At 37.9% G+C, this 12,827-nt stretch overlaps 1 protein-coding gene across 1 annotated transcript; it reads right to left on the reverse strand.

Moving 5' to 3' along the window:
* Positions 1-284: 284 nt before the first annotated feature.
* On the reverse strand, positions 285-2,933 carry DJ1C (Class I glutamine amidotransferase-like superfamily protein). The gene is made up of 8 exons (XM_078573066.1): positions 2,709-2,933; positions 2,435-2,635; positions 2,013-2,162; positions 1,730-1,909; positions 1,355-1,432; positions 894-1,094; positions 688-825; positions 285-583 (listed from the first exon to the last, which is right to left on the reverse strand). Exons 1-8 carry the CDS (start codon positions 2,844-2,846, stop codon positions 398-400), a joined length of 1,272 nt encoding a protein of 423 aa, XP_078429192.1. The 5' UTR covers positions 2,847-2,933; the 3' UTR covers positions 285-397.
* Positions 2,934-12,827: the final 9,894 nt, after the last annotated feature.

Raw genomic sequence — 12,827 nt, forward strand, 5'->3', positions numbered from 1 at the left:
GAGAGAGAGAGGAAGTGATGTGACACGTATGACAAGCCTCCAAAAATCTCATCCAGGTTGTCCCTGTCAGAGAGAGGGAGAGAGAGTATGAGAATGAGAGCTAGAGGGAGAGAGAGTGAGAGTGTGTGAGAGAGTGAGAGTGAGAGAGTGAGGGGAAGACTGTGAGAGTGCGAGAGTGTGAGAGAGTGAAAAAGGGGGGGGAGGTTACTTTGGAAGAAAGGGAGTGTTTTTTTGTGGGGATGAGCCAGTGGGTCTGATGAATGTATTTAGAGAGAAGAGAGATGAAGATTTCAACAGGCCCCTCTAGACAATCTGAGAACAATCAAGTCAGTTTTGTAGCCTTTGAAAATACAAAGGCTCATAAGTACAACCTTCCCAGGTTTCCCGGATTCATGGTTTACTGTCTTGGATATTCGTAGACAATTCCCTCTGCCACACTTCTTGCTCTTGCATGACCGAATAGCTTTCCCACAACAGCCAGAGAGAAATCTATGGCAGTCCCAAGCCCCCTGCTTGTGATCACCTTCCCATCGATAATCACGCCTGCTCCTTCCCCTGAGGATTGAGCTGCAGTTTTCACATTCTGGAAACAAAGAAACCAAATCATTTCACTAAAGTTTTAGATTCATTGAGTATAAGATTTGAAGTTGCATAAGGTAGCTTAGGGCAAAGATGGCACTCCAGTACAGTGAGCAAGCCTTGTTTCTGAAGAATGGCCAGGGATGAGCAGACAGCGCCACAGACCCTCCCTTCAAGCTTCTGCTCTTTAAGCATCTTCCTCAAAACCCGAGATTTATGTAGCCGTTCTGCCCCTGCAGTCCCACCCTGAAATTGGATGAAAAGTTAGTGATAGAGACAGTAGAAAAGGTTAATGATTAATTAAATTTTCATACTGGCAACACTATCAAGTCGTATTTTGATTCAGCGGCAGCAGATAGGGACTTGTCCGCAATTATTGTTGAATTTTGGGAGGTTGAAATCTTTGTTGATCTTTCAACAGAAGCAACCACCACGTCGATCTTTGCACGCCGCAATATATCAACCGTGGTTACTACCTCCATCCCTTCAGAGCCATTGGCGACTGGAATAAGGACCTGTCAGCAGTACATGAAATAACAGCGTTTATGCGAGAGAATTGAAAAATATCATTCGTTTTACCCTGTTATAAATATCACTTAAAATATCAATGACTTCATATAATTATTTGGTCATGAAACATCCTTCGCCACAAGCAGATAATGTTGCTTATCGTCACAAAAAATTATTTGTGAGTTCCTGTCAGAAGTAATTGGCACAATAAACAAAGACAAATAATCAGTTTAGGGTTGATAAGACAGGGAAGGAAGATAATTACTCGAGGATTCTGACCAAACGACCACTCAGAAGGGTTGACTTCCTCCTTTCTCAGACTGCCATCGTTGACCTGGATCAGCTGCAGTAAACATGCTCTGATTAGATTTTTATGCGAAAATGTTATTCTATAAAATAATTCTCTCGCTAAAGTTTTTTTTATTTTCATCCACCACTTCAAGATCTAAAACAAGGGGGAGGCTCTCAAAGTTGACTACAGAAATAATTTTCATATATTGAAGACTCCAAAACGAGCTTAAATCACCATGTTCTTCTTTGAGTTTCCAAGGGAAAGAGAGATCAAAAACAATGAAACCAGCCAAGAACATAAGGAAACCGGACATTTTCAGAAATCCGCCAAAGAAAGTTCAAAAGGTACCAGTTGTTCCCCAATCACTTCCGAAACACCACTTCCAAACAACTGTTCAACAAGAGACAGTGCGAAATCAATGGCTGTTCCTGGGCCCCGGCTAGTTGTGAGCTCACCCGAAACTTGAATGTTGGACTTAACTGCCCAGAAAGTTGGGAGTTTATCCATGAATGCAGGATGGCCGGTCATCTTGAGAAAAAACATAGCAAAACCAACGTATGAGGCCACATATTTCATCTGTCGAATGAAATTTTAATAGACTTTTTCTTGAAAAGATTTTTTTTTTTTTTACCTGCTTTCTCCTTAACAAACCCCACGGTTTCAAAACAACAGCCGGAGCTGCACAAATTGCACCGTAGAGTCTTTTTTCCTCAGCTTGCTTGCATGTGATCTTTTGAAGGATCTCACAGTCTCTCAACCTTGTAGCCCCGGGCATACCTCCCTGCAATTTATTCAAACGATTAAGTGCTTATCTATCGTGTTATCCCATATAACACAGAAATTAATCATTTAATGGCATACAATTTTTTAAGGAACAGAATACTAAAAAAATTTCACATAAACGAACAGCCAAAGGAGAAAAAATCGATGGGATGACACGGTTTCATTCAAAATTTCTCCAGATTTGAGTCAATATCTCGAATTCAGGAAACAATAACAGCCGCAAGCAACTATAAACGCACAAACATGTGAACAGGAAAGCGCATAGCTTACCGGGAGAACAACGAGATCAAATATCTCACCAAAGCAGTCACCAATAGGCGCGTCGGCGACAATCTTCGTGCCGGAAGAACCCTCCACTTCGAGCTTCGTCTCGACAGAGGCCACAAGAACCTCAGCCCCCGCCCGCCGGAGCACGTCTGCGAGAACTACCGCCTCAATCTCTTCCGTGCCCATTCCTATAGGCAGAAGAACCTGCACCGCTAAGAATGGGCATCATTTCTACACGGAAATTTCGCTCTTTTTGAGAACAGAAATCGAAATTCACCTTCTTCTTGGGAGCTAGAGCAGTGGCCGCGGTCGGTCGCCGTTCTAAGCAAATGGAGGAAGAAACGATGGAAAACCGGCGAGGTAAACCACTACGAGCTCGGAATGAACGAGGTAGAGGCGTCGCCATGGCCGCCATGGCCGCCCTCTTCCCTTCTGAAGATCCTCCGGCGATGGCGAAGGAGAAGCGACGGAGGTTTTTCAAAGGTTTTCTGAAAGATCATCCGAACTTAGTACGAAGGATTACTTTTAAGCTGCTCCCAAATTTAATTTTAGAAAATATCAGAAAAAATATACTATTCTTGTGAACAAGCCCAACAGGGTCAGAAAAAAATATTTAAATTATCAGGCAAATTTGATTTTGATTTTTTTCTTACACTAGCTTAACTTTCCTATTAAATTATTTAGGCTATATGTTTCATTTAGAAACTGGCAGCATAATGTTTGAAGTCAAACATGTCTGGTTAGAATGCAATACATTCATCATTTAATAAATGATTATTTTGTGTTGGATATTTTGAAATTTTGATTACACTACCAAGTCATTATATTAATGGGGTTTATATGTAATTTTCAAAATTACAAAAGTTAAGGATTTTAGATTAAATATAGTACTTCATGAATATGATCCATTAGCCATTTAACAAGTTTTTTCTCGGTGGATTTAATTGTACAAGCTAGATGTTCTAATTAATTAGTGAGGTTATATTACTTCAAGGTTTATTTTATGAATTAGTGAAAATTTTGATACATGAGTTTTTCAGCATGACTATGAAATTAAATTGCCCCACTTAGCTGCAGACCATGGTAGCTGTGCTGAGTTAGACTTTGAGATGGGGACTCCATACAAAAGATAAATACACTAAAGTGCTCAGATGGAGACATGTGATGTGTTTATTAACATTCTGGAACAATGTGCTAATGACTTGTTAATGTTTTGATATTGTGGTCCTCTTTTTTGGTGGAACAGATTTTCTTTATAACATATAGTGGGTAATCTCAATTCTTTCTCATTTGAAATCTTATTTTTGGAGTTCATAAATAAAACATACAACCTCACCAATCTGATTGAAACCTCTACTGTATGTAATTAAATTTCTAGAATACAAAATGAAAAAAAAATTCTTCAAATGTTAATGGATTATATTAATGTCATAATATAGTTTATCAATGTAATTTATTAGCCATTTAAGATTTTTTCTTTGAATCTGGATTTTTAGAAAAGGAACTCTAGCTAGATGTTCCAATAATATTAGCCATCATTTATGTTTGATTTATGAACTCATAAATTAAGCTTTTAAATTATAAAGATATGAAATTACCCATGACAAGTTATAAACCAAATCCATTAACTAAGATGAACAAAGTATCAAAAACTTAACAAGTCATTATCACATTGTCCCAACCCAATAGACTGCAAAAAATTGGGCCACTCTCACATTTTCCCAACTTTGAACCTCTCTTGATAGATAGTATGTTTTGGTCAAGTCAATCACACTTTTTTTGACCTGTTTAAGTTCATTTGAAATAAATTTTTATTCATTATTATTTTTGTGTGATGTTTCAATGAAGCCCTCAAATAAATGCCATACTGTAGTGAATTATGATGATATCATAATATAGTGATCACTAGTCTCTATGCAACACTATCTAGAAATAATAACACTACTTGATCATACACATAAGATAAGTATGGCTAATCTTGTGGCCATTAGTGTAGAGACACCAACGATAAAATGTTGGTGCTAATTCTGGACAGGATTTACTGGATTGATCCATATAAATTCCAGAATGGTATTGTGTTAGACATCCCAGAATTCTTGATTACCTAAGCCTCAATCAGCTTTTCATGGTCCTCTATGTGGTCCTTAAACCTAAGACACCTTAGACATTTTTGGGTGGTCATTTATGGTTTGATTATGACCTATGCGTCCCTAGTCATGGGATTCAAATTTGCCTTACATTATAGATAGAAAGAAGTAAAACAAGTTGAATGAGTGGTCAAGATGAGATTGTCTTCCCTGGGTATAAAAGGAGACAGCTCAAGGCAGATAATGAGATAAAGTACTTGGGCAAAGTGATGGAAGACACAAGTAGTTCTATAATAATTTTTCAAAATTATCAGTACTAAATGGGATAACCAATTAGGTTTTGACAATCAGATATACCCCATGTCATCCTAGGATCATTGAGAGAATGATCATACATAGATCAAGTAGGGCTTATAAATACTAAGTACTTGAAAATGGACATGTGTATTGTAGGGTCATTCAGAGAGTTATCAGTCTCCTTTGTATATCGTAGGGCATGAGGTATAGCTTGGCACGACACAGTTTAAGTCAATCGTAGAATGGATAATCTATATGTTTGTATATTTATTGGGTCACTAAAGTTATTAACTATACTGGTACATGCGCCAAGAGGTCACAAGCATAAGACATGTTTGTGGATATTCCATAAATTTGGAGATTCTTACAAAAATTTCCCAGTAAAAAAATATAAAAGTGTCAGAGAAGGTTACTCATGCCCTCCCATCTCTTCTCGTGCTCTTCCACTCCTATTGCTTATAATGAGACTATATTGTGAGGAATCCGCTCATATTTCTTGGAATTGGAGGGAAAGAGGAGATATAACATTATAGAGATTGCAGTAATGCACATCTAAGCCATACATATAACCAGCTTGAACAGACTCATCTGAGAAATGTAATGATTAAGTTATTTTGTGCCTGTTGATATAATCAGCTATGTTTCAAATTTTACACTCTCTCTCCAATGCAGTCTTCTTCTATGTGCTTGATTTTGGATTGAGTCTAAGTAGATAAGCTCAACAGCACAGCCATGTTCCTGAAATTTGCTCTTTGGTACAGAAACTTAATTTCTTCATTTTGGGTTGATTGCATAGTTCTCCACGGATCACCATGAGCAATACATTTTTTCACTTTTTACTTTGTATAGATATGCATCTTCATTGAGATAAAAGGAAATTAAATATATTAAATATGAGATAAAATAAAATCTTATAAATTGAGTGAAAAATATAAGTGATTCACCCCCCCCCCAATCACTCTCCCGTCACCCAAATCCACTCCATCAATTATCTCCTCCCTCCATCTACATCCTTCTGACATGCCTCCCTAATTCAAGTCAACCATCTAGTTCTCTCAATTCCAATGCCATCCAACCCCAGAACGTTCCCCCCAATTCCTAAAATTCCATACCCAAAATCTCCATACACATTCCTCCCTCCTCCTTTGTCCTTCAACCCCCTTCTCAGCCCAATTTTTCCTGCAAGTTCCCTCAATTGCACACATGTCCACGTTAGAAACCTTCCATAAACTCCTCCAATCTGACCCACAATTCTCCATCTCAATCCTCTATCCTACCCCCTACTACATCCTTCACACTGTCCTCCTACATGTGAGCACTATAATTGGGATAGCTAGGGATGTCAAAAAACATAAAAACCATAGAGCTCCAACTAGCCCATTTGTCTGAAGCCCACTCTTCTCTTAAATGAAATTTGCCATTTTCCTTTATTTTGGAGATGCACAAATAATACCAAGTCATTTTATCAAAGCTATCTAAACACAAGATGACTCCATAATTTAAATGCTGTGATGTCTTGAATATGAACCATGGCTTCAAGTACTAATAATCTACATTGGTAAATTAAGCAAAACATAATGGTGGTGTAGTCCACTCAACCAGGGATAAATTTTGTAATATAATTTGATGATTATCCCATGCATTCAATACACATCATAAATGTGCACTTCCATTAAATGGCAATTGGGCCTATAAATATGTATATTGGTTTTGGTTTTCAAAAATAATTTCATTCATTTACCCTGGTATCCCTCACATCATCTTTGATAAATTTAATTTCTTATATAGTTTCTTTTTCTGAATTCATCCATTCAAAACAACATATCAAAAAGTTCAGCTTTTGAGAGAAATAGGACTTCAATCATTTCACTAGAAGTGCACTACACGGTATGGTGCCACTATTAATGATGTCTACAATGCCCAAAAAATATGTCTTTGTTTATATGGCATTTATTTGGATGAAATAAGTTTGATTCATCTGATGGAATAAAATTGATTCACGCAGCTGAAGACTTAAATGGAATCATAATGAGACTTACAGAATGATGATTTAACCACATATGCACAAATTGGATCAATGATTTCTTGATTCTTGGAGTGGGATGGGCTGAGCTATTTCTATATCCAGCCTCTGTATGTATCCACGTAATCCCCTACATGTTGAATACCCTCATTCCTTTTAACAAGCTACATTGTTGCTCCATTGTCATCTGTATGCAGTTCCCATCGCATGGGGAATGGAGAGGAGCAATGGGAAGTAGAGAGAAGAGGGTAAGGCTGAATAATGTTGGCCTGATTTAATTTCATTTAGGACGTTCTCCTATTTATACTGTGGGAATTTTTCTTAAAATTCCTTAAACTTTAGGTATAGCTTTTGACATCCAGAAGACCATTTCATTGAGATCCATTAGGCCCATGTTTTATTCTACTTAATGACTCTACTTACCTAATAAACTTTATTGCTTCTAAAGCATTTATATCATCAAATTTATTAACTAATCATGGATGTTGAGTTTCTAACCCATGTGTTGTCAAGCTACGCCTTATGCTCTAAACAATACAAATGAGTATATTAACTCCCTAATGGAACCTTTTTTCTATGATGCAAGCACATTGCACATTTCATGTATTTTTTCATGTTCATTAATAAAATAAATTCATTATAGTGCAGGAGTGATTATTATAATGAAGTCCATGAATACATGATGTGATTTAGTGAATTATGATGAGATCATAATACAGATATCACTAGTATTTAAGAATGTGTTCTAAATATGCATATTCGAAGGATAAAAGGACATTGAACTAGTCGGGTAGAATATCACTATCTAGTCTCACTCATATGAAAATTATGATGATTCCCATATTAAGTAGTGTGGAGACTCCAAGGATAGATAGTGGGTGCCTTTAGCAAAAAGAGTCTACTGAATTTATCCGTATGAATCACCAAATGGTATTATACCAAATTTTCAATCAGGCTGATTCATGTCACATGGTTAACTATGCGGTCCTTAGATCTGAGGCACCAAAGATGATTTGTGGGAGGGTGGTTGTACTTTGACAATGACTTATGAGTTCCTAATCATAGAATTCTAAGCAATCTTAGTTTAGGTGCATCAAGAAGTTCACAACGATGACTAATTGGTCAAGATGGGATCGTCCTCCCTTGATATAAGAGGAGACAGCTCAAGGAATGTGATGACATAAATTCCTTGGCCAAGGCAATGGAATATTAAAGAAGACTTCTCTGATAATTTCAAAATGCATTACTATTAACTTGAATGACTGATTAGGGTTTGACCTAAGCATCATTAGAGGAACAAGTGGATGCGGGATACATATATGGTAATTGATGACAGATGGATTCTATGAGTTTGGTAGATAATCTTTTCTAACTTCTAGAGCACAAGGTGTAGCTTGGCACCAAATAGATTGGAGACTCCACCAATCGATCAGGTTAATTTATCCATAATTAATTAATTATGATGATGATATAGTTTTAATTAATTTATAATGTCAATGAAGTTTATCGGGCCACTAGAGTCAATAGATAGAATGATACATAGGTCTAGAGGATCACATGCAAATGGTCTTTGGGATATCAGAAGACATACTTAAATTGTTGGGGCTTATGAAAATAATCCATCAAGTTTAAATAAAAGAAGGTCCTAATAAAATTCACTCATGCCAGAAATTTTTTAGGCTCGTCCCCCTTCTTCCTTCTCCCCTTAGCTCCTCATCACTCTTAGATGTGATTAAGATGATGTAATGACACCGATGGAGCGTAGATATGATTTGTGACTAGATGATTTGATCTTTAATTTTTTTGACGTTATTTTCAATTCCATTATTAATTTTTCTGTGCAGGAGTTTATTATGTTTCATCCAAATCAAGGCCACAGAACTCAATACTAGTGTTCGCCTGTCCCAATACCGATACCGGATGCCGGTATCAGGACGGATGCTGTATCGGATACTGGAAGGGGGTTTCCGGTATCCTTTTTTTTCGGTATCCAGATATCGGATATCGGCATCGGATATCGGTTGCTACAGTGCCGATATCCATTTCTGATATCCGTCTCGATGTTGGCATCCGTCTCTGCCTAACAGAGAAGGATGACAATACCAGATATTGGTTGTGGATATCGGTTTTCGATATCCACATTGAATTTCATTAAGTTAAGAATTTTCGTGTATTTTTTATTCGAAACTTTGAATAAAAAATACACTAAAGAGGGGAAGAGAGCTGAAGGCAGCAGACGGCGGAATAGCCGGACAGTGGACAGTGGACGGCAGCGTCGGCGGATAGTCGACTCGCGAGTACGTTCCAGAATTTTCATCAGTTTTGTATTTTTCGTCCGTTTAATCATATTCTATGTCGATGAACACTTTTAAATTTTACTTGTTTTCTGTTCTTAATTCATCTCACTGCCGATTCTTCTTCTTTTTTTTACATCTAATTCTTCTCATTCTCTCTGATTCTTCTTCATTGTTGTACTTCTAAGTCTCCCTCTCTCTTCTCATTCTCTCATACTCTCCAGCCTCCACTCTCCAGTCTCCAATTCTCCCTCGCCCCTCTCTTCTCTCTCGATCATTCTCCCTTACTGTATAATTCTCCCTTTCCTTCCCCCAGTCGCTCTTACAATCTAATTCTCCCTCTATCTATCATTCTTTCTCACTCTCCGTAAAATTCTAATTTGTAGTTCTAACTTCTAACTCTCCCTCTCTTTTCTCATTCCCTCTCTCTTCTCTCTAGTCTCCAGTCTCCAATTCTATCTTTTCTAATTTATAATTCTCTCATACTCTCCACTCTCCAGTCTCCAATTCTCCCTCGCCCCTCTCTTCTCTCTCGATCATTCTCCCTTACTGTATAATTCTCCCTTTCCTTTCCCTAGTCGCTCTTACAATCTGATTCTCCCTCTCTCTCATTCTCTCTCATGCTCCGTAAACTCTCTCCTCTCTTCTCTCTCTCTTATTCTCCCTTACTCTATAATTCGTTGTTATCTCTCTCTTATTCTCCCTTTCTCTATAACTCTCCCTCTCCCTCTCTCAGTCCATCTTACATTCTAATTTATAGTTCTAACTTCTAACTATCTAGTTCTCCCTCTATCCTCTCTTCTCTCCCTCTCATTCTAACTTACTCCGTAATTCTGACCCTCCCTCTCTCATTTTCTCTTACAATATGATTCTATCTCTCTCCCTCCCTCTCTCCACGCTCTGCTGATTTTTAATTTATTGTTCTATCTCTCTCTCTCTTCTTCAACCCTCTATTACTCCCTAATTCTCCTCCTCTCCTCTCTTCTCTCTCTCTCATTCTAACTTACACTATAATTCTCACCCTCTCTCTCTCATTTTCTCTTACAATCTGATTCTATCTCTCTCTCTCATTCTCTCTCACGCTCTGTTAATCTTGAACTTACAGTTCTATCTCTCCCTCTCTTCTCCCACCCTATATTACTCCCTAATTCTCCCCCTCTCCTCTCTTCTCTCTCTCTCTCATTCTCCCTCACTCCATAATTCTCTCTTATCTCTCACTCATTCTAACTTACTCTATATTTCTCGCTCTCCCTCTCTCATTTTCTCTTACAATCTAACTCTCTCTCATTTTCCCTCACGCTCTGTAACATTTTCATATTTTTAGTTCAAATTCTCTCTAATTCTCTCTCGCCCTCTCTTACTCTATAAATCTATCTCTCTCACTCATTCAAACTTACTCTATAATTCTCCCTCTCCCTCTCACATTTTCTCTTACAATGTAATGCTCTCTCTCTCTCATTCTCCCTCACGCTCTGAAATTTTTTGACTTACAGTTCCATCCCTCCCTCTCTTCTCTCACCCCCCATTACTGTCTAATTCTCCCTCTCTCCTCTCTTCTCTCTCCCTCATTCTCCCTTATTCTATAATTCTGTCTTATCCCTCTCTCCTCGAAATGTCTCCCACCCTCTTATTCTGAATCTCTACTCTCATTCTATCCCTCTCACTAAATCTCTCTCATTCTCCCTGATCAGCCACGTATATCGGACAGATTGCAAAGCAGAAATGTCTTACTAACTAAAGTATTAATTATATCCCTGATCAGCCACGTATAACATTTCATGCCACGTATAACATTTCATGCCACGTATATCCCTGATCAGCCACGTATATCGGACAGATTGCAAAGCAGACAACAGGGAGAGCCAAGTCGACGAGGGCCAATGAGGGGGCACACGCTGGAGGAAGCGAAGAATGTCATTGCACAGTTCATATGCATGACTGATTCACCATGGAGCATTCTTCAAAATGTTGCCTTCAAGAAGATGTGGCGTTACGCGACACTTCTCGACTTGGATCCTCCAAGTGTGAAGGTCATTAAGCAGTGGACTATCCAAATGCATTGTCGCATGAAACAAGATGTGAAGAAGCTATGCGAGAACGTGGACCGAGTGTCACTCACCGTAGATGCGTGGACCGCTGAGAACGGTACCGGACTACTGGGCATCACCGTCCATTGGGTGGACGATAAATGGGTGTACTGAGAGTGGGTACTTGTCATCCAAGAAATCATCGGCAAGCACGATGGGGAAAACATAGAGGCCATCATTCTCCAGGCTCTAGAAGAGTTTTGGATGCGGCTGAAGGTCAGCATTCAATGGCAAACTTTATCTTACTCACTAAACTCATGACTTTACATGTGACCGATATTTATGCAGGTCTACGCTGTGACTACTGACAATGCCACAGCGAATAAAAGGATGTTGGCCTTGATGGCGAGGAAGATAAAGATCGTTAACCCAACCTTTAGCGCCAGAAGGCATGCCCCATGTGTCGCGCATATTCTAAATATTGTCGTTCAAGCGGCAATAAAAAGCCGACTGTTATGAGGGAGCTGTTGTCCGTATGTGCGACAAGCGCTCCTGCCAAGCGCATGTTCTCGGTGGGCAACGCTATTGTCACGTACAAGTGATCACGTATGTTGCTGATAAGCATCGAAACACTAATCACTGTGAAGCGTTGGCTCCGTGAGGACAACAAACGATGGTATAGTGATGTTGAGCTGGATTCGGATGGCGATGATGAGCAAGATGGTGTGGTTGCATGTGCTAGAGGTACACATCAAGTTCATGAACTACATGTTTCCCATTTTTTATGTAATCATTGTTTTTTATTTTCTTAACTTTCGCTGCGCACATGACGACCAAGTAAGTACAAACCTCTGACAGAGCCGTGGTCTAATGCCTATGGAAAGAGCGTGTTTTTGACATAGCCTCTTTTGTTTAAGACTTTGCATCGATGTCCTATATATTTAGTGAATTTTGTTAAAAATTAAGACTTCTTCATGTATATACTGTAATATTTTTTTATTGATTTTTGCAACATTCTCATGAAAATTTTTTGAATTTTACTAAATTAAAAATTAGCACCTAACCAAACAAGTGTCCTACTTAGTTCAAATGTGCACTTTATTTAGTATTAAAAATACTGGTTACACGAACCATGTTAAAACACCACAAAGTGAGGGAGAATTTATTAAAAAAATTTCCAACATTTTCTGAAAAAGTTCCTCAACTTTCAAAAATTAATAAATCACATTTAACCGTCCAAGTAAAATAATTAATTCAAATCTGCACTTCATTACTTATTATAAATATTGGTTAAATAAACTTATTGAGGCACCTAAAGGTGGGGAAGAACTTAATTAAAAATTAATTAAAAAACTTAATTACAACTTATTCTCCTGAAATAATTTTTTAATTTCCCACAATTAACAATTCTTTATACCCGTCATTACTATATTTCTCTACCGTATCCTATATATAATCTTAATATCACTCAAAATGAAAAATCATTATCATTAAATATCATGCTAAGCTAAGTATCCTTACTCCTTTATCTTAATTGTAAATCTCAAATAACCCCTCCATCATTATCGTACATTCTCCCCTTACTATTAAACCGTCAGATTTATTATTCCTCTTACTAACTATTTCTATTATCTACTAAAAGTATTAATCATATTATGCACTTTATTT

Source organism: Wolffia australiana, chromosome 3 (assembly GCF_029677425.1).
Source record: "Wolffia australiana isolate 7733 chromosome 3, ASM2967742v1".
Classification (NCBI taxonomy): domain Eukaryota; kingdom Viridiplantae; phylum Streptophyta; class Magnoliopsida; order Alismatales; family Araceae; genus Wolffia; species Wolffia australiana.